A 22120-nucleotide genomic window follows, 5' to 3' on the forward strand; every position below is an offset into this window, starting at 1 on the left:
GCTCAATGTTATAATTGTGTTTAACTTGTGTTGCCTATTGCAACAACTGTAACTATTGCATTTAAAAGTTTAATTCCTTATTGAAAGTATTTAACTAAAGCATCTCTTTCTGAGAAAGTACTTTGATACCTACTTGTGCTTCTAAAATAAAACTATATATTTTTATAAACAAAACAATTGGCCTAGAGTTCAGTTCTTGAGTGTGTGAGACTATTTGCTGACTGAGTGTGTACAACAAATGCTTTACACTGGCTTCTGATACTGCCTTACTGCTCGACCAAGCTACCACTTTAGAGAGTAAGGTTATATCTAACTTCAGCCTCTGCCAAACCTCTGGGGACTGTGGACTCTGAACCTTACTTTGGTGCAGTATATACAGAGCCACTTTCTTACAGCAGAGAAGCCACCTTAAGGTATGTACTGGCACTGGTCAAAACAGGCTTCCCAGCTACACAATTGCTTCACTGAAACCTATGGTGTTTGGTATCGAACACCTCGTATTATTAAACCCACACTGATTCCAGTGATGGATTTATTAATACATGCACCCAGAGGGTGCCTTAGAGGTATCCCCTGAACCCTACTGGTCCTTTAGTGTGCTGGTTGACTGGTCCTGTCCAGCCTGCCAACACAGACTAGTTTCTAACCAACAGGAGGTGAGAGCCTCACTCAGTGGCACAACGAAACTTAAGGGGGGAGGCACTGCAAAGTGTATGCAGAGCCCCCTCCCCACACACACTCCAGACCCAGTACGGAGCTCTCAGGCCACAGACCTGCCAGTGACGGATGGGTCCCATGGAGCCCACCCACACCACAGGGGCTGTGGGGACTTTTGTTACGCCACTGGCCCTGCTCTCAGAGGTCTGAAACAATGCCTGCTCTGGCAGGAAGTGTTTACACCTCCTCCCGGAGGATGGCAAGTAAATTAGCATGTCAAGGCAGGGAGCTTCAAAGAGCACATCGTCTTTGATATGCAAGCCTGGCTTCCCCCAGACCTTGAGAATGCCACTTATTGCCCCAAGGCTCATTTGGCACCAGGTCCGGCGGGAAATTAGCTATGCAAGGAGACGTATTGCACCTCTAGGCTAGTCACACCCCTAGGGTGGGCTACCTGAAGTGAACACGAAAATTAGGATTTCATCATCTTGGTTGTGGTGAAATTAGGAACTCTGGGACAGGGTGAATTCCACTCCCCACAGGAAGGGGCCCTCTAGGCTGTGTAGTGCCCTCAGGGGTAGGTACGTAGCACATTGGAGTATTTAGGTGGCCCCCAAGACACCAGGAAATTATATTTGACCACAGGGAACCGAGGAAGAAAGACGTTGAACCAAAGAGAGAGAACTGAAGACCTGCATCAAAGATTGATGCATAACCCTGCAAAACTGCTCGCACTTAGACCATCGCTCGGACCAACTTCACCAAGAGCTGGACACCCTCCCCAAAACCCTTGGCGGACTGCCCGGCACCTCCACAACTAGGAAAGATCCCCCTTGGAGTAGCAGAGCGGCTCCCCTGCATCTGCAGGCACCGTAAAGCATCTGCTGGTCCACCATATTCCTAGTCATCGGGCTCACCGAAGGAGCAGTGCAACAGGAGAGAGGTGTTTGTGCTCCAGGAGGTCAGGTCCGTCCACAAAAGTGGAAGATGGCAGGACCCCCAGGAGCAGCCCAGCATCAATACCCTAGGTACTGGAGCAGTTGCAGAAACCAAGGATTGTTGGTGGTCCAGTCCAGACTCCAACAGCACAAAGCAAGACCTACCGTCTAGGGACATCCAAATCCACGAGTCGAGCACTGAGAGTGGCCCTGCTGCCCTGTTTCCTCTCTTCAACAGGTCACCAAGACCAGACGGCTTAAAGCACCCCTGCAGCCGCGCTCCACAGCCAGAGTCCGAGGGAGGCAACTGTGCAAGCTTGATCCAGAGACCCTCAAGAGCTGAGCCTACCCTTTGATTTGGCAAGACTGGTCCCCCAGTAGCCCCCTGCAGCCTCTTTCTGCAGGGACCGAGAACCGCGAGAGTCTTTGACAGCATGACCCCGCTGGACAAAGCACCACTGCAAAGAGCCCCCCCCACCCCAAGTTAGAGTGGATCAACGAGGTCCCTGTGTGCCCAAGTCCTGAGCCCCGCAAACCAGTTAGGGTCTCCCGAACTATCTGCGCAGTGTAGCTCATTTTGGCGCACTATGTAGAGACATTGTTTCCTATAGAAAGGGGGGCAACTTGGTCTTCAAAGAAACACTAATATTTTCAGTACAACAGTGCTGCCCACCTAGCCGCATTTACTTCATTTTCTTCAGGTTCTTACTGGTTTGCTGGGCTATTTGAAATGACGAACTTGAGCTGGAAAATTCAAGGATTTATCAAGTTCTGTGCCGATTCAAGCAAAGTATAAACAAAATGATTGGAAGATGTTTTTCTTATTGCAAACTTGCCATATGTTCCCATACATGGGTGTAGCGAATTACTGTTGAGGACATGTTCAAGATTTTCAAGGTTAGCATTCTTAAGGTATAGGCAGATGTGTCTCAAACAAAAATACATTTTCTGTTTACCTTCATTAAGATGAAGCTGCATGCCTCCTTGGCATCACTAGGAATACTGAACGACTTCAAATGGGGAGAAAACTGTCCACCTAAAATCTAGGATCATTATTTGATATAATAGACTTAAAAAGTGACATTTGTCATATCGACATTCACCCAAAAATACATCTTAGGTTCATATTTTTAAATCAATAAAAGATGCTCATGCTGGTTCACAAAGTAACATTAGAAACAAGTCAAAAAAGGAGCGTTCAGTCTATACTCCAATAAGACTGATTATGCTGAAACCCTGATATGACAAAACAACTGGTCTAAGCAGTCAAAATTTTCAGCAAAAGATACATCTATTAAAACTGTAATAATCTGAACTAAGAAAAAAGTAACATTTTAAAGTCACTCACCACAACAATAAAATCCAAATGATTGCATCTCTGATCGACAAACTGACAATATTTGGAGACCTTTGGGTTTTGGAGCATTGTAAGCGAGATAAACATACCATTCAAGACACAGGCAGTAGAACCTACCGTGCCGCTAACCTTCACGTCATGCAGGCGCCCCCATTCGTCCTCATAGCTGTCTACCATCATGATGCTGTCGTCCTCTTCATTGCCTAGCTCGGCATTCAAGTGAATTCTGACCTCCTCACCCAATGAGTGCATTCCCACAGCAGGGAACAAACCATCTGGTGACAAGGGCATTATAGTAGAACCAACCTGATGAAAGAAGCGAAGAAAGATCATCAGTGAATATTTGACTTTTTAAGTTGAATTGCATTGCAGTAAAAAGGACAGAGGCGGAGGGTAATTAAGTCGCATTTCCATGGCTATCACTGAAAATCTTGAAGTTTTCTTTAAGGAGACTTAAGAACATTCTCAGAAATATGGCTTCCTAACAGACTGGTTTAAAATGTTTGCAGATCTATAAACGAAAGCAAGAAAAGAGTTATAGTTACTTCTTCACTCACTTGGAACACAACTTTATCTTAAGCAAGACACTATTCACATGCCACTAAATGACACTTTGTTAGGAGTTTGTGCTAGGGGGTTGTCTTATCTGATTGCGGACTACTTCGAGACACACAACATCAAAAACAAATCCAATTGTCAAGCAGTACAAGTGCACCAGAGTGGTCTTGAGAGATCATGGCTGATGAAAACACATTCTTTTGGTAGCGACGAGGAACAAGGACGAGACAAATTAAAATGGTCTTCTACAAGATACTCTGTATGCAAATCTAAACAGTGTTGGTAGATTTACCAATATTTCCGTAAGACGCATCATGTCCACTTTAAGTAGGTTATATAATTTACTTCACTGGTGTGCTTGATTTTTTTGGATCACACTATATACACAGCAGTAGCATGAGTTCTTAAAGGTCCTGAAGAAAGCCTGATTATCATCTAATCTTGAGGCTGAAACCCGTAGACCCTCTCTTGTTGGACTTGAGCAGTTATTTTTTCAAAACTGCTTCTACACTGGTTTTAATTTTGTCGCTCGGACAGATACTATTAAAACAATTTTTCTGTCCCAGTAGATGATTTTACTATTTCACTTTTCACTTTTCGTTCGCACTGCTTCCATCACCACCACTCAAATAGAAGATAGCCATATCAAAGCATTATGGCAGACACCACATCTTAGATAGATCGGTTTTGTTTACCTACGTAGTCTGTAGCCCTAATTCATCGAAGGGCTCAGCAAAGGCTATCCAATCCCAGATGATGTGGGCTACTAACATGGTGGCTGATGGGATTTATTATTAATGAGAAAGTGCTCTACTTGCTTTTTCTTGCATTTTTCTTGTGTTTTTGACCGTAGGTTTCCGTGTTGTTGTTACAGTATAGAGGAGATTAAGGGATTAGAAACCTAGTGGTCTTTAAATATATTTCCCTTAGACCCCCTTTGATATATCTAGGCAACTCTCGATATATCTTGTTATTCAACGAAGTCTGATTGACTACTTGCATTACTAAAACCTGGTCACAAAGTATGCGACTTAGACTTTGTTTAGAATGCAGGAAAGTAGTGTGAAAGGCTGAATTTGAATGAGTTTCCCATGCTGGCAGCAGAATTAGTGCACCAGGACTTGATCGAGGTGCCTGTATTTGTGCTTGCACTGTTTGTGCAGTTGCCAGACAGGTTTGTATTTCGCATTAAGCAGCCACGGCTGCTGAGCCTGTATTGCAGTTGTAAAATACATTACGTTTTAATTTTTTTTTAAACAAAGGTATTGTCACCATGGGAAGTAAAACTAGTAGCACATACGTCTTCTACAACCTCAAGCAAGAAGGCCCATGGACTGGGTGGGCCAAGATGGCGAAATCCTTTCAGGGTGTATCTTTTTTAACCATTCTGTGTGATGAAACGTGTAAACTGGTCTATTGGTGCCATGAGTTACATTTAGATTTATAACACCAACTAAAACATGGGAAATGTGAGCTGGAGCTGTGGTAGGCAAATCACCAACTCGTGCATGATCTTTTTCACTGAGTTATTGTGTTTGTAGTTTATTTTTTCTATTAAAAATGCTGGAGTGTAAATCACGGATTTAAAAAGGACAGCTGTATTGGACACGCTGCTCAAAACCATATGTGCTGATGAACTCTTAATTAACCCATCTCTGCCCATTGCGGATTGCAGTGCAGTGTTGACATTTATATGATAGTACACAAAGCTGGTTGGGGACTAATAGAGCACAGGATATAACAGGGCAGACATACTCGTTTGGAAGTGGCAGCAGCAAGCCACGCTGGAGGTGGAGGTCCTCTCACACAGGCACACACAGTGTGTCTCATATGCCTCTTTAATGCTGGCTGATGGAAAACTGTGCTATCTTCCATTTGGTACCAGAAATGGTGGGTGAGGGGCGCTAGGCTCACTGCCAAAATGAACAGAAAAAGGGCCGGCTTTTGTAAAAGTGGAGGAACTTCATAATAGTAACAGGGAACTTACCGTCAGGGACGAGAGAGAGATGCCGAAACAAGTGGAGATATGGTTGCGAAGTGAACAAGGTCAGTCAGCAACATTGAAAAGGGACAGACCGGCAACGCAGTCACGCATGACGGTGAAGGTGGTCCTTAAGTGAAACAATCACTTTGACTTAAAATGATATGAGCGGTTTGTCTTCAGCTTATGGGAGAGCTTATTGCTGTTTGAGGGGTCCAGAAAACTGTGAAGGTTATGGACTTGGGATCTCGTTTACCAAGGGTCAGTTATGCTGGTTAGTGTGTGGTTACCTAGGTACTAAGAACCCTTTTCGCCCTGCTCACCAACACCAGCCCAGTACCCTCCCAAGTTCCAGCTTTACCTTTCCAGCGGTGATGAAGATCCCACAGAGACTGAGCCGGGAGAGCAAGTGAGCTCTGCCAGGAGGTTCACATCGAGAGGCACGGGGGTGGGGCAGCTGCAGTGCACATCCACTGACTGAAGGGGTTGCCATTGAGCGGCTCGCAGAAAAAAGCGGTGGAAGGCAGGGGCCGAGCTCGCGGGAGGGGGGAGAAACTTATGCGTGCTTGAATGACAAGTAAGCGAGGCGGGACTCCTCAAGAAAAACAAAAGTGAATAGTGATGCAAGGTTATTTTAAATGTTTCAAACTTCACAGAAAGGAGATATTTTTAAAGCACTAAGTAAGGAAGACGCGCCGCACAGCCTTTTTATTCCCTCACAAACAATACATTTCACACATCTCCAGGTACCGTTCACCACTGCCTTTTTGAAAGGGGGAATGAGCCATGGAGCCGTGGTCTCTGAAGCAGCAAGCAGGAGGTGTTGAGGGAAGCACAAAGAAATTGAGGGAAGCACAAAGAAATTAAGGGAACTGGGTCTGGAGGTGCCGTGCACCGACAAGTTACGAGGAGACAACAGAAAGGAACAAGACATCACAAACAAAACAAGCACGTCCGCTAAAGTGAAAGCGACCACGCTGTGTTTAATTAGTAACCTGATCCACGACGAGGGAGGAATGCAGCTGCAAGCCTGCGCGCAGCTGCTCGCTCCCAAGGACAAAACGCCATGGGAGTGAACCTTTGGAGGAGAGGTGGGACATGCACCCGCCATTGGCCATTTGCATGCTTTCATTATTGAAAGACACATGCAAAGGCCAATCCAATGTGTGGGAGGAGTCCGTCCCACACGGAGAAGTTTGGAGTGCTCACAAGAAGCCTCCCATAGAGCAGCCCATGCACTCTGCGCTAGGCTCGACCTAATGAGTGCAACTTGCTCAACAAACTACTTTCTTGAAGCAAAGGGGACTGTGGTTCCCTCTGGATTCACAGTACACACAAGTAGTATATCCATAAATAAATTGTCTCGTTAGGAGCATTACAAGCGGTAAAGAACAAGTTACTTACCTTCAGTAACGCTTTTTCTGGTGAATACAGTATTTGCCTGTGGATTCCTCACCTTCTGAATCTACCCCTGCGCTAGCATTCCACTGAAGCTTTTTTCATAGCTCTCCCACATCGACGAGGACGTCACAATAGTAAGCTCTGCTTGCAACTCCGTATGACATCACCGGAGCCATAAGACGACCTCGTCAGCGTGCTGACATCAGTTCCACCCATTTTTTTTCCAAGCCTTCGAGGCGAACGGGTGAACCAACAACATTTCAAAAGTATACACAGTATACAATATATACACCAGTATACACAGTATATGATTAAAAGAAAAAAGAAAACAGGAAAATCGAAAACCAAGACATTTCCTAGCGACAAACATCACAACAATGCACATGACTATGAAATAAGAAAATGTCATGCCCAAACCTTTTTAGGTATACACAGGTAAACAACGGGGAGGAAGGTGGGTCAGTGAGGAATCCACAGGCAGATACTGTATCTGGTGGATACTGTATCCACCAGAAAAAGTGTTGCAGAAGGTAAGTAACTTGTTCTTCTGATGGATACATCTGCCTGTGGATTCCTCACTGTTTGAATTGAATCACCAAACAGTCCATCTCCCGGAGGAGGGTGTCCACCTACTTATACCAAAAAATCCTGCAACACGGCCGTCCCTCCTCACCTCTGAATTCAAGCAGTAAAGCTTCACGAAATTGTGGAGGGAGGCCCAAGTTGCCACCTTACAGATGTCTACCGCAGGGACTCCTCTAGCCGAAGATGAAGACTTAGCACTAGTAGAATGAGCTCGAATACCTTCAGGCGGCTCCCTCATGGCCAAGGCGCAGCAGATCTTGATGCACAAGATGATCCACCTGGACAGCGTTTGCTTGTGGACAACTTTGCCCTTCATTCTTCCCACGTAACCAACGAAGAGCTGATCGTCCAGCCTTAAGTCCTTGGTTCTGTCCAGGTAAAAGCTGACCGCCCTACTAGGGTCCAGGCGGTCAAGTCTCTCCTCCTCCTTGGGAGGGAGAGGGGGAGGATAGAAGGAAGGTAAGGTGATAGACTGCCCTAGAGGAAAAGGTGTAACCACCTTAGGCAGCTTAGCCCTGGTCCTAAGAACCATCTTATCTGCATTGATGGTTGTAAAAGGAGGCTTGTAACTAAGAGCCTGACGCTCACTTACCCTCCTGGCAGAGGTAATAGCTGTCAAAAAGATTGTTTTGAATGTAAGAAGCCTCAACGGACAACTATGAAGAGGCTCGGGGCGCTATAGGGCGCACTAGCAAGATGGCCGCACTTGCGTGAGGCTCTTGCCGCCCGGGAACAATAAGCATTAATATCTTGTCCCAAATGCCCGAATTTGGTAGCCAAAAGGCGCAGCGGGGGAGCAAATGACCTGCTGCGAGATCGGAGACGCACAATTGCCCCAAAAAAGTGACAAGAAATGACCAGGCGCGAACGAGGGTCTGAAAACGGATGAGGAACGTCTAAGATGGCAGCTGCCCGGAGATAAAGATGGTGCTGAAGTGAGCTCGCCCGGAGGAAAAAGAGAAGCTCAGGGGGCAAACAGTTGAGTGGCTGCATTATCGGTAGCGAAATTGCTGCCAGCCTGAGACTAGGAGAAGCGAGGGCGGACGGAGATCAGCTGCTGAGCCTGCGAGGGGAGATGGCGCTGCGCCAGCAGCCCCGATACGGACGCCTGAGGCCTAAATTCCAGAAGAGAGCACCGAAAAACAGTGAGTGCTGCTGCTGACCCTGTGGACGCTCAGGAAGCGCTCCGGGCACTCCCTTGCATCGCTGCCCCCCAAAGAACTAGAGCAAAGAGAAGGGGGAAGCAGATCGAGGCATCACCGCAGAGAGGGGGCCGTGCATGCTTGAGGGGCCTCATCCCTTGACGTGGTGCCGCGCTGATTGCGGACTGCCTGCAGGACGCGATCTACCAAAGCGGGCCACACTATATACTACTGCGCTCAGGGAGCGTATGGAGGTGCTGCAGAACAGCAAAGCCTTGAAGGATGTGTGAAGAGCTGCCGACTGGTGGGTAGCACTGAGCAATGTGGCGAGGAGCGAAGAAGCTGGGCTAGCGTTCATTCTGCAGAGCGCCTGAAGCGTGACATCACGGCCTCCTATATTTAAAAGAGACACTGGGCCTAGCGAAGGGTCCCCCTCCTCACTTCTCTACCCGTGACCTAGCCACGAAAAGCTAGCCAAGACCAGCGAGTATACAACAATATGAAGCACGCATCTATGGTCAGGGCTGCGACGAGATTGAAGAATGGGAAAGAGTGACGGCAAACAAAACAAGTTGCAATTTGAGGCCCAAAAATCTACTTAGTGCAAAATAGCGAACCGGAGGACAATATGGCGGAAAGCCTACCTGGAGAGGGCCAAACTTTAGTGAACGACCTAAAAGAGCTACTCCTCACTATGAAAACTAGTTTCACCTCTATAGAGTCCAAAATGGATGATACGAGTGCTCGGGTGGACACAATCACTCACAAGCTGGAGCACCACGATGGACGCATCAAGAAAACAGAACACCGTAGCTCTAGAGGATGCGGATGCCGGAAGGAAAGAGCAGTTGTTAAACATGGACCTGTTGCTGAAGGTAATAGCGTCAAAAAAGGAAGATTTAAAATCGCGGTCACGACGTAACATCAGGATCCTAGGTGTAGCAGAATCCACTAACACTGGGAAGATGGAAGACTATGTTGAATGACTTCTTAAAACTGTATTCGAAAAAAGTGCCTTCTCAGCGATGCTCATAGTGGAAAGTGAGCACCTGTCGCTTGCCTGCCGGCCCCTGTCCAAAGCTCCTCCGAGGCCAATTATCGTCAGGCTGCTAAATTATCGCAACTGCGATACGGCCCTACGACTGGCAAGAGAGCAATGACAAATCTCCTTTGAAGGCGCAACTATCACTATATTCCCAGATTTCACCCTGGTACAGGAGGCCCGCAAGAAATGTTTGCCGGTTAAAATGAAACTACAGCAGGCGAACATTACATTTGCTATGCGCCTCTGAATAACACACCAGGGGAAACCGCACTCCTTCACAAATCCCCATTAGGTTACGTACTTTTTGAAAACCATCAACAGACAATCTCCACAGACAAAAGAGCCTGGGGGACGTTCCTGTTCACCCTTGTCGATGTCGGAGCAGGATTAGCTGAGGGGGGTGAAACTAGTGCTAAGCCAAGCACACAAAGACCCCAAATAAAACCTGGATACGGCGTTTTGGACGGAGTACGATACCGCTGACCAAACAGCAGTCCGATGTTAGACGGACCGGGAGGGTCGGCCGAGGACAAGGGGAGAGGTCTCCGGGGAGAGCCGTCTCCAGCGATCGTACAGATGAGTAACTTCCCCCCCACAGATGTACACCACACAAGGATAGGATTTAACGTTCCTTATAAGCGATTTCTTAAGGTACGATGGAATGGTACAAGGAGGTCTGGACTCAGGGGTCCCCTCGATTCTAGTCTCTTGGTTTGGGAAAGGGGGTAGCGGGACAGTCTGGTTACCAATCTGGTAAATGTGATGGATAGCTCACAATCCTCGAGCTCGGTGTTCTAGCTTGGACGGGCCGCGGCAGCGCCAGCAGGTCCCGGTGAAGGTGGTCGTTACACGGTCCGCGGCAGCAGGTCCCGATGAAGGTGGTCGTTACACGGTCCGCGGCAGCGCCAGCAGGTCCCGATGAAGGTAGGACGATAGTTCACAAGGAAGGGCTACGGCAGCGCCGGTAGTCCGTCAAGGCTGAGTTCTTCTCGGTGTCTCTCGACTCCAGGATACAACGGCCTTCCTGCTCTGGAGCTGCCCTAGTTATAGGTCTGGCGCCCTTTGATGTCCGGACCCTCGCACTTTGAGGTCGGGAGGTCCGGGATGAGGGAGTCCAGACACCCAGCAGGGGGGTGGAGCCAGCGCCCGGGGGAGCTGGAGGGCGATCGGCACCTGGCGGGGGAGAGCCATCGACACTTCTTTCTCCCACCGACCTGCCAAGTGGTCCGTTCACCTCCTGGGTGGATGGTGGTGCCGGGATGTCGGGGCCTGGCCAGGCCCAGGGTTAGGGTCGAGCTGAGGCCACGCGGCCTCGTGGTGCCGTGTCCAAGATGGCGGCTGGTCCGGCCTGGGGAGCCGGTAGTGGTTCGGCCCCATGATACATAGATGTCCGGGGGCAGGAGCTCCGTCTGGAGACGGGGTGCGGGTTGTTTCTGTGGGTAACACCTGGAGGGCCGGGGCTTGGGCCCTGTCATGCGGGGAGGGAGCAAGCCCTTCATGTGGCCTGTCCAACAAGTCCGCAGTAGAAAAAGGCACAAAACGGTGACCCATCAGCACGCCAGCAGAAATTGAGTGCGCATAAGTACAGTATCGGACACATGGGACAACAGAGCAAGTTCCAGGCACTCTCATACTCTCGAGGTGGAACCGATGTGCCCTCCTGCGACATCCCGGAAGGACATCACTAAACTAATCTGGTTTCTTTTTTCAATTTTTATTGTTCTCGTCTGACCCCCTCCCTTCTCCTCTTTTTCTTTTCCCTTTGTTATTTCATTGTTCACAGTATTGTGAGATGGGCTAAAAAACAACAATTTCTAAGGTTTTCACTGCACAGTACTGGGCCCCGCCTGCGCAGCACACAGAGACCACGCTCCACCCATTTACCTTTGGAGGCTGCTAAGAGCACGAAATGGGTGATGACTTGCCAGCGAGGCGGGACCTTTGCCAGAAGCTTAATCGTTCAATTTTATGGCACAGTTAATGATGGCTGTGACACTGTAGATGAGGTTTTTTGGGGGTGGGAATGTATACTACAGCAAATTTGGGATGCTGTTGTCGGAGGGGGAGGGGATGGGAAAACGGTCTTGATAGTTGCGAAAGTCATGATAATAGCTATTGGAGCACAGAAAGTATACAGTTTGGTAGAGCATAAGAGGAACCTCTACATTTATTATTTCAAGGCGCACAGTAATGACGGAACATACCAACCCACCTAGATATAACTTGATAACATGGAATGAACGGGGCTTGGGCAACCCGCTCATTCAAGCTTACCTAGACAGGCATGATATTCACTGCGCAATTCTCCAAGAGACACATCTGGGCCCCTCTACCCTGACCACGTTTACATCTCGATGGGCATCACACCAGAGCTTTGTCACCTACTCCACGTATGCCAGTGGAACGGCAATCCTGATAAAAAAAAAAGGTGTCCCGTACGTCGCCTTGGGGTCACAAGACATATAGTGAAAGCTTGGTACCAATACTAAAGAAACTATACGAGGAGGTCAGAGAGCTGGGCGTCCTCCCGAAGACTCTACAAGAAGCACTCATCTCTATACCAAAGCCTGGGAAGCCTGAAGATAAATGCGACTCATTCAGGTCCTTATCTATGATAAATTGCAATGCGAAAATACTAGCAAAAGTGTTTGCGAACCGGCTGAGCTTGTTAATGAACGATTTAGTTTGGCTGACCAGTCGGGGTTTGTCCCTGGGCGAGCAACGTCTCCCAACCTCCGTACCCTTTTCGCCCTTATGCAAGATATAGATCCTGACGTAGAGGCGGTGGCATTTTTTTTTTTTTTTTTTTTAAGATGCCACTAAGGCATTCGATTCCCTTGAGTGGGATTATCTTGTAAGTGTACTCTGCCGAATGGGCTTCCCGCCCCCCTTTTTATCCTGGGTCCAATTGCTCTATAATCAACTGCAGGCCAATATATTGATTATTGGAAAGTGCTCCTCCCATTTCCAGATCACGAGGGGAACAAGGCAGGGATGCCCACTGTCCCCGTTGCTTTTTGAGCTGGCCGTAGAGCCACTGGCGGCCAAGCTCCAGCAGCATCATAGGGAATATGCGCGGCAGTATCCTACCAGGCATATTGTAGTGTCTCTCTATGCTGACGACATTACGTCATATTTGCGGGAACCCAATATCAGCCTCAATCCGCTACTCAGGGAATTTAAACATTTTGGACTGCTCTCGGGAATATACATCAATTGGGAAAAACCAAAATCTTCCCCCTCACACAGGCAGTCCAGTGATTTACTCCTGGTTACCCACTAAACTGGTGCGAGACAGATGCAGCCACTCTTTTGCCTGAGGCATCTATTAATTTTGACTCTGTCGGGAGGTGGTGCATCAGCTGATGTTTGGAATTTGCTCTTTAGCGAGCATTAGACACTACCAAAGAATCTGGTGTAAGCTGACCCCTAATAAAAACTGAGTCAGAAGGTGGGGGTTTGTACTTTTCGTCAACCCCAGGTGTAATGACGCATGAGCATGTAGGGGCCTGTATCCTCTGCATGCCTCATCATGCCCTTTGACATTGAGAGGGACTGATGTTTTCTGTGTGGCCCCCAATGAATCAAATTGGCAGTCTTCTTCAAAGGCTTCTCTATGTTTAGCGATCCCATGGTATGCAGCTGCCCTTGCTATGAGCTCCTGATATGAGGTGTTGTCCTTAGGAGGTGAGGGTTTTGCAGGGTAAAGATCAGGGTCTATGTCTCCTGGATGGTCTACATTGTAATCATGCCATGGGTCTTGTCTGGTGGTGCTTCATAAGTGTCATCCCCTACATCTGCATGCAGGTCCGTGTGAGAAAAACCTTGATGTGTGATGTTTGGAGGGTTTCCTGGTGACAAAGGTACTAAGGGTACAGGTGAAGATGGTGGTGAAAGGGAATGCGGAATATGGTGGAAGGGACTGGTAGCATTGTTCTTTTTCTTCTTTAAAGAAATGTTATACCTAGTGTCCTCTAGAAAAGGAGTCTTGCTTTTGGAGGATGGTGGTAGTGCAGGTTTAGTTATGATGCACCCAGTTTCTGGATGAATATGCATTTTGTCTGCTTTGGATCCAGTCTCTCTTGCATGGTTTCAAGACTCGGCTCCAAAAATGGGGGAGGAGCAGATTTTTGTTTCAGTGCTGAAATTGTTGGGGCCAAACTGGTCTTCTCTTTCTTGTCCTTCGGAACTGAAGGTTTAGGAGCTGAAGAGGTGGTGTCTTGGCTCGAGACTGAGCCAGAAGGCTTTATTTGTGGTTCTGGTGCGGAGCCAGAGGGCGGGCCCTTGAAGCAGAATCTCAATGCCTACCATGGCCGGATCACAGTGGTGGCCCGAAAACCTTTTGTTGGTGGAAGCGGATGTTTGTGTGGGCAAAGGGGTTTGGGTACTCACAGCACCTAGACCAGCTGGCTGGTCATAGCACTCTAGTTCAATAACAAGTTCGGAATCGGAGTCTTGAATAGAGAAAGTCTCTTTTTTTCAGCTGCGGACCCTTCCATATCTTCCAGTTCGATATCTTGTTCTCCGAAGAGATCGGGAGTGTCTTCTATAATTATCCTCTGCATCTCTTTGCGTCGAGCCAGATGGTTCTGCAGGTCTTCTTGGATCGAAACAACTGACATGTGTCACAATCTTCTTCTCTGCGCTCCGGGGAGAAACACAGATGACAGACTTTGTGAAAGTCGGTGCTTAAGAACTTAGAGTGGCACCGCAGGCAGAAATGAAACAAAGTCCGTTCCATCAACAGATTTTTCTATAGAGTTGTTGGGGAGTGGACGATAACTCAAAAGAGCTAGGCCCAAAGGCCACGGCTGGAGTGTTCAGACCAGACTAGGGAAAGTTCTGAGTTTCGATGCGCAAGGGATGGGAAACACGATTGAAACAATACTGGCGAGGGTAGAGTGGATTGCGCGCCCAAGGGATCCCCAAAAAGTGGTCATATAGAGCATGTAGACACCTTAAAGATAAGTAGCCCATTGGCTACTACCTTTCACTCCCCGTAACGCTCCTAAATTGAGTATTCAGGCAACACCTCTGACACCAGGAACTTAGATTCGACAGATCAAGAAGAGGAGGACACTAAGAGCCGCAAGAAAAGGCGTGAACTTAAGACCGCTCTTAAATTTTGGCGTCAAACCCTGCCTACAGGACTATGTCTTGACAATCACGACCCAGCGACTTGTCCTGCCACTGACCAGAATCCAAGAACCCCGGGAGACTGCCAGTCCTTCATAAATCGCCATGCAATCTCCCTTGGAGTAGAGGAGCTACTACCCTGCAGCCCACAGGCGCCAAAAAACAAAGTTCAGTCTACTGTTTTGCTACTCCCTGGCAAGTCTGACGTAGCAGTCCCCAAGAGGAGGAACCTGTGCTCCTCCTGAAGGTCAGATATATCCCCCAAACAAGTGAGAGTACACCAGTACCGACCGGAGCTGCACAGGATCAATACCCGGGGTGCTGAATCCCCTGCAACAAGCAGAGACCGTAAGAATTCAGTCGTGGCTCCAAGACAAAGAAGGCTTCGAGGGACGCCAGCACCGCAGAGACCAGTGGTGGTGCGTCCATTGGGGGCGTTGCCCCCCCCCCGCCCGCAGCTCCCTCGGCGTCTCTGAACTTAAGTTCAGAGACGCCGAGGGAGAACTGACAATCATGTCAGTCAGTATGACGTCGGACCGCCCACCCCCTTCGGAGTTTGAAGGAGGTGGGCGGTCTGGCGTCATGTTGACTGACAGGCATTGTCTGTGGCAACTGGCAACAGGCAGCAGCACACAAGTGCGCATGAGTGGGGACGGAGGGCGAATTTTGCATCGTGCCCAGTCCTGCACACTAGTGTTTCCACAGGCTGGCGCATGCCCATTAGGAGAGCGAGGGTTGAGCCAAGGCTCAACCCTCGGTCTCCTAATGGGCAGGCGGGTGGAGCGTAAGCCTGCTCTAAGCCAATCCTGGAGCTGCTCCAGCGCCAGGATTGGCTGAGAGGGGTCTTGCCAGCAGTGATGGGCTGTTCCAGTGTAGGCGCCAGATTCCAGAACGGACCCAAGGCGCGGACCTGCTCAGGTAGGATTTTTAAAAAAATAAAATCATTTTATTACGTTATTTACCCCCGCGCGACATCCCCCTCCCCCCCACGAGTCGCGACTGATCATGGAGCCAGTTCAACTGCCCCTGCTTAATGCAGATCGCTAGGCCCCTGAGACTACACCCTGAAATGTTTGCAGACACTTCTTGCAGCTGTTTGGCATATTTTCCAAGGCATTGAGTATTTATTGTGCTTGGCATATAAAAACAAAATCTTCAGTTGTGTGCTGTTGTTCCCTCACGCGGCTTCAGTTGAGGCCGTGCTTGTGTTCAAAGTGCGCGTGAAGTTTCATTACATAGCGGAACGCGCATAAAGGTTTTATATCTCAACCTGTTTAAGATCTTTGTGTAGGCTTGTGCCAATAGATAATTGGTGCCACGGTTTCGTAGGGTGCGAAACACGCATAGCTTCACAGCCATAATGACAGAGAAGAGCTGAACTGCCACTCCAGCACGCGCTGCAATTTGCATATAATCACAAGTGAGGAGAGCGCATGCATAATTTACAGACTACCATTTCCTCATTATGGCTTGAAACTGACATCGATCTGCCCCGAGTGATAATAGGTCGATGATGTCAGGCAGAGTCAGCACGAGACATATCTTGGGTGAGACGTCATCTGAGTGTGGATATCAGAGAGACAAAGGGAATGAATGCTGTAAATATATGCCGCTTGACTCAATAGTAGCAATAGGCTGGCTTTATTATATTTATTAATCACTGGTAGCCCGAGGTAGCAATGACGCTGATGTTTTCCCGCCCCGGCACTGCTTGGAGGTGGAATCATGAGAGTAGATTAAAAGCATATCTTTACCACTTTCTTTTAAAAAAAACTGCACAATATACTGCTCTCTTGAAGATTCGATTGATTTGTGTTACAGGCATTTTGATACCACTACGTTTCTCGGTCTGTGTTGCTTAAAATAGCCTCGTGCATTTCCACTCAGCCCGGCCTGTTTGTTTTGCACGCGTGGTTACAATTATTTCACCTGCAGCCAGGCATGTCAGCAGAAATGTCACCCCTCATTCGTTCCCTCCACGGCAGATCTTTGGGTCAGATGCATGCATTTGCATCTCATTTCACCTCTGATAAAATGCAGGCACGCAGTTTCGGCTTGGAGGTTAGGCCTATGTCTGCATGCTTTCCTGTTTCTCTCAGACATCCTGGGAAAAACTATTATTTATGCAATAATAAAATTAATGCACGGTTGCCCGCTTATGGTTTAACCCTCTGTGTTGGTGAGGTCAGGTTGAATCACAGAAAATTAAAGTTCGCCATGTACCCACACAGGTGAGGTAGAGCATTGGTACATGCTGTTGGGCTGCTGCGACTAGTATGTATTATATTGCAGCATTTATATAGTGCGCACTACCCCTATGTGAGCTTGCCTGCGTGGGTAGCATGCTACACTGCATACGGTGTGTGGTTGAAGTGTGTTGTGTTTGTTTTGATCTTTGCCACCTGAAAACTGTTTAACAGCGTAGCTGGTGTTTATATGCCAATATGGGTAACAAAATCAGTAAAATTGTAAAAATGCAACATTTTTTCTTTTGATATGTGAACTTAAGTACTTCAAGCGTAAATACAAAAGTGATAAAATGTAATTTCTGAATTTGTTTAAATAAGTCACGGGAAAGTAGATGTAGCGGCATGGCCACATGTTCAACCACCTTACGTTTCAAACCCCCTCAACCCCACAGTAGGTTGTTCAGGCTCGCTTGCTACGCTTGGTTGCCACAGTGCAGTGTGGTAATTATTTTACGGCACACCACTTTCAAATGTCACCAGCCGCCACTGGCAGAGACCCACCTCCAGAGTGGCCCAGCTGTCCTGATTTTGCAACCTCAACCGACGAGGCAGAAAGCAAGGTTCCAAGGCGCACAAAGAGCCCAGCTGACATTCCGACTCTGCAACCAAGCACCCCAGCCCGGGTACCCACAAACCAACTGTGCTCCCTTGCCCCCAGGACCCTTGTAACCTGAGCCACGCCCTACCCCCCTCCATTGCGAGCTCCCGGACTTGTCCCCAAGTCCCCTTCAACCGCCTGTTTCTAGGTGCCTGCCCATTTTTCTACCGGTGCAGCACGCAAAGCTACCAAACCGAACAGCACCTCCGCAACCGGACACCCCAGAGGAGGTAATGAGTAACTGCTGGTGGTACTTTGGACCTTGGGCCCCTACATCCCGAAGGAGACCCTCAGACACCGAACGCAAATAACTATGCTATACATGCCTTTTCTCCCATACGAAAGCATTGTGCGTAGAGGCACATTTAAGTGAACAATTTACTTACCAACTAAAGTTTATATAGAAAAAAGTACTTGATAACGGAGTTCTTAGTATCAAAATGTATATAAAAATTGGACTCGTTTTTCTAAATTGGTCTCGGATTTATTATTGAGTGAGTGTTTCATTTATTGTCTCTGTCAGTACAACAAATGCCTAGCACTAGGCTATAATAATGCCGAAATGCTCGCCCACACTACCACAAAAGAGAGCATTTGGCCCACTATATAAAGATGCAGCTTCCTACAATATTTTATTCTTGTAATCCTGTCGAGACAGCATTCCCAACTAAGTTGCCCAGAAAGGATATCTGGGTGATACAGTAAAGTTGTTAAAAACCCATCATAGCTTTTTAGCGGTTGTGACGAGTGTCAAGAATATACACCTTGCAAGAGTGAAGTGTTAACAGTGGTTAAAAAAGTCTGAGGGACTAAACTGTGTAGTTAATGAAAGAATACACATAAACCACAGGCAAATGTCCAGCAGCTCCTCTGTTATGCAATCCCATCAACACTCTCTGGTACAGATGCCAGAATTCAAATTTAAGCATCTCCCAAAAAATAACAGAACTCACGAGAACTCCAGAGGTCGAACTTAATGCAAGACTCTACAGCTGCAGGACAAGCACAATGCCACACAGTGAACTACTAAGAAAATAAAAAGCTGCCATTAATACCTGTGTCTGTGAGAGCAGACACAGGTAACCTGTGTAGTTAATGAGGAAATGATTGATGAGACTGCAAAGGTTGGTCTGACTGTGGCTGACGTTCTACAGCCTTTAAGAAGGCTTTACTCAAGTTGGTGGCTTTTAAAATAAATTCTAGTTGCAGCTACGAGATTTGGTCATTTGTTTTTTTTTCTGTTTGGTGTGGCAGCTGACCAATGTCCACTTTCATTATAAAAAGCTGCTGCCTTAATCGTATCCAGTCTCTTACGTGGATCAATAAAAGGGCTCCTAGCATGTGGTGCAGAAGTAGGCCTTTTCCACTCTGGAACTAGTAGGTCAGGCCTAACCCACAGTCTGTACTATAATATTAATTCTAAAAATGTGTTCAATCACAGTCAGACCATGCTACCAACTGTGCACTTGGCAAATCTAAATATTTTACCCATAGGACCTTTTGAAGTTTGATTTATTTACAACTATGACTTCTGAAACAGCACGCTTAAGTTATGTACCTGAACCAGCGCTTACCAAGAATAGCTTTTCAATGCTCTGTATAAGCTGTGTTTGATAAAACAAACAGGTTATCACATAACATGTCTGAAAGGACTACTATGAGTATAAAAGAAAGGCTGAAAACGTACCCCCAGCATAAAGTTGAAAAGAGGTAAAAGGATTATTTTGCCTACTGAAAAACCTCATTAAGAGCAGGAATAAAGAAAAACAGTAAAATTGACCACTTCATACCTCAAAGTTGGAAATGTCTATTTAAAGAGGGGGAGCAGTGAGAATGTATGCAGATGGGGAAATGCACAAGAGGTTATAAAACATCTTATTACAAAAAAAAAAACGGCCTGTGCATCTTTTGGAAAAAAGAAGGGAAAAGGTGAGACACTTCTATAAACAATGCTTATAAAAATCTCCCTTCAAAATGAAAAGGTGATCTAAGACCAACTAGGGTTACTTTTATAAATAATCAATTACCTTTTTCATCCTTATTTTCAAATGATACATTATTCAATTTCTGAGGTTCTAATTACACGTCAACTGTCGCACAAGTTACTACTTGTGTAACGATATATCTGTAAGAGACATTAGTTAGTGATAGATTCCTTACCTTAGAATATCCCCAGGCGTCAGACTGGATCCGGAAAGTTTTGTCAGCAGTACCCCTGCGCGTCGGTAGGTGGCGTCGTGCAGCTCCGCGTCCGTCGCTGGCATAGTAAGCGCCGGTATGACCTCACGGAGACTACTTAGGTGCCACCCATGCACGCTGACGTCAGTTCTGTACACGACTTTCCGTGCCAGGAACGCAGAGCCATGCAAGGAACTGGCCACTGGTGCCATGAAACTAGGGCCCTGAAAGAGATGACCTCAACCCTAGAATCAGTTCGCAGAACGGGGAGGATGGGCGGGTCTGTAGGGAATCTATCACTAACTAATGTCTCTTACAGATATATCGTTACACAAGTAGTAACTTGTGCATCTGAAAGAGACACGTTAGTGATAAATTCCTTACCTTAGAATTGATACTCCAGCAATACCAACCCCGGTGGTGGGTCTGCGAATAGATTACACCAGAAAGTCACAGAGAACAGAACGGCCAAAGAAGCCGTTTCTCCAGATTTGACTGTCAAGGCTGTAATGCTTGGTAAACGTGCGCGAGGCCCACGTAGCTGCCTGACAAATATCCTGCAAGGGAACGCCGCGTCCCAAGGCAGTAGTGGCTGCCGCCGCCCTGGTAGAATGGGCACACAGCCCCACAGGAGGCTCCTACTTAGCCAACGATTAACATGCTTTGATGCACAGAATGACCCACCGAGAGATGGTTAGTTTTTGCACGGCCCGGCCTTTTTTGGCGCCCACGTAGCCAACAAAGAGCTGGTCATCCACCCAGAACTGTTGTGTGCACTTCAGATAGAACGAGAGCACACGTTTTGGGTCCAGATGGTGGAGCGTCTCTTCCTCTTTTGAAGGATGCGGAGGCGGAAAGAAGGTGGGCAAAGTGATGGTCTGCCCGATGTGGAAGGGCGTGACAACCTTTGGCAAGAAAGAAGGGCGGGTCCTTAAAACCACCTTGTCCGGATGAACAGAAAGGAAAGGAGGTTTAGAAGAAAGAGCCTGGAGCTCACTCACCCTTCTGGCAGAGGTAATAGCTACCAGGAAAGCCGTCTTTAGAGTGAGAAGACGTAAAGGACAGTTATGAAGTGGCTCAAAAGGAGCGCACATCAGATAGATCAAGACAAGTTTTAAGTCCCATTGAGGCATTATGAAAGGCACGGGAGGAAACGTGTGTGTAATGCCTTTCAGGAAACAGTTAACAACCGAAAAGATGATCTGGAAGCCTTAGAAAGGCGGAGATGTCCGAAAGATAACCTTTGATACTGCCCAGAGCAGAGCCCTGCTGGGCCAAAGACAGAAGAAACAGAAGAACCTCAGAAAGAGGAGCCGAAAGGGGGTGTACAGCTTTCGCTGTGCACCATGCCACAAATTTGTTCCACCTGCAGGCGTATACCGTTTTAGTGGAGGGACGCCTGGCTGCCAGAATGAAATCACAGACTTCGGGATGAAGATCGAATGCTGTCAACTGTCGCCCCTCAATCTCCACGCATGGCGGTGGAGGCTGGACAGGTTCGGTGGAGGACCGTCCCCTGCTGCTGCGACAGAAGATCCTCCCGAAGAGGCAGTCGGATCGGTGGATCAATCGCCATTCTGAGTAGCTCGGGATACCAGCATCTTCGTGCCCAATCCAGAGCCACAAGGATTACTTGGGCCCAGTTGCGCCGAATCTTCTTCAGCACTCTGGGCAGAAGTGGTACAGGCGGAAAGGCGTACAACAGACCGCAACTCCACTCGCAACGAAACGAGTCGCTGAGCGAGTGCCGCCTTGGAAATTCAAACACGCAGAACTGATGACATTGCGTGTTCTCTTCAGTGGCGAATAGATCTAACCAAGGCTCTCCCCACTGCAGAAAGAGACCTTGCGCCACGTCCGAGTTCAGACGCCATTCGTGATCCATCAAGCACCAGCGGCTGAGTTCGTCCACCCTGGCGTTCAGAGAACCTGCCAGGTGTTGAATCACCAAGGTAATGCCTTGATGTTCCAGCCACGTCCAGAGGCGGAGAGCTTCCTGACATAGGGTCCATGACTCCAACCCGCCCTGTTTGTTGCAATACCACTTGGCAGTGGTGTGGTCCGTGAACACCTGCACTACACTTACCCGGACAGAGGGAAGGAATGCCTTCAGTGCAAGACCGATCGCCCGAAGCTCCAAAAGGTGGATATGGAGCCGGGACTCCGCCGGAGACCAGAGGCCTCTGATCTCCACCTCTCCCAAGTGGCCTCCCCAGGAGGGACGCATCCATCACCACTGTGTGCTCCGGTTGGGTAAGGGAGAGGGATCGGCCATTGACCCAATCGCGATTCGTG

The 22120-nt window shown here is 47.9% G+C and overlaps 1 protein-coding gene across 3 annotated transcripts in view; it reads right to left on the reverse strand.

Moving 5' to 3' along the window:
• Window positions 1-22120, reverse strand: part of SPRYD3 (SPRY domain containing 3) — a 324679-nt gene that overhangs the window by 111292 nt on the left and 191267 nt on the right. For all 3 annotated transcript variants that reach the window (XM_085654647.1, XM_085654645.1, XM_085654646.1), the window contains exon 6: window positions 3070-3258. In XM_085654647.1, the coding sequence (XP_085510773.1) occupies window positions 3070-3258 (189 nt within the window). The remainder of the gene's footprint in view (window positions 1-3069; window positions 3259-22120) is intronic.

The sequence above is a fragment of the Triturus cristatus genome, chromosome 4_1 (assembly GCF_964204655.1).
Source record: "Triturus cristatus chromosome 4_1, aTriCri1.1, whole genome shotgun sequence".
Lineage (NCBI taxonomy): Eukaryota > Metazoa > Chordata > Amphibia > Caudata > Salamandridae > Triturus > Triturus cristatus.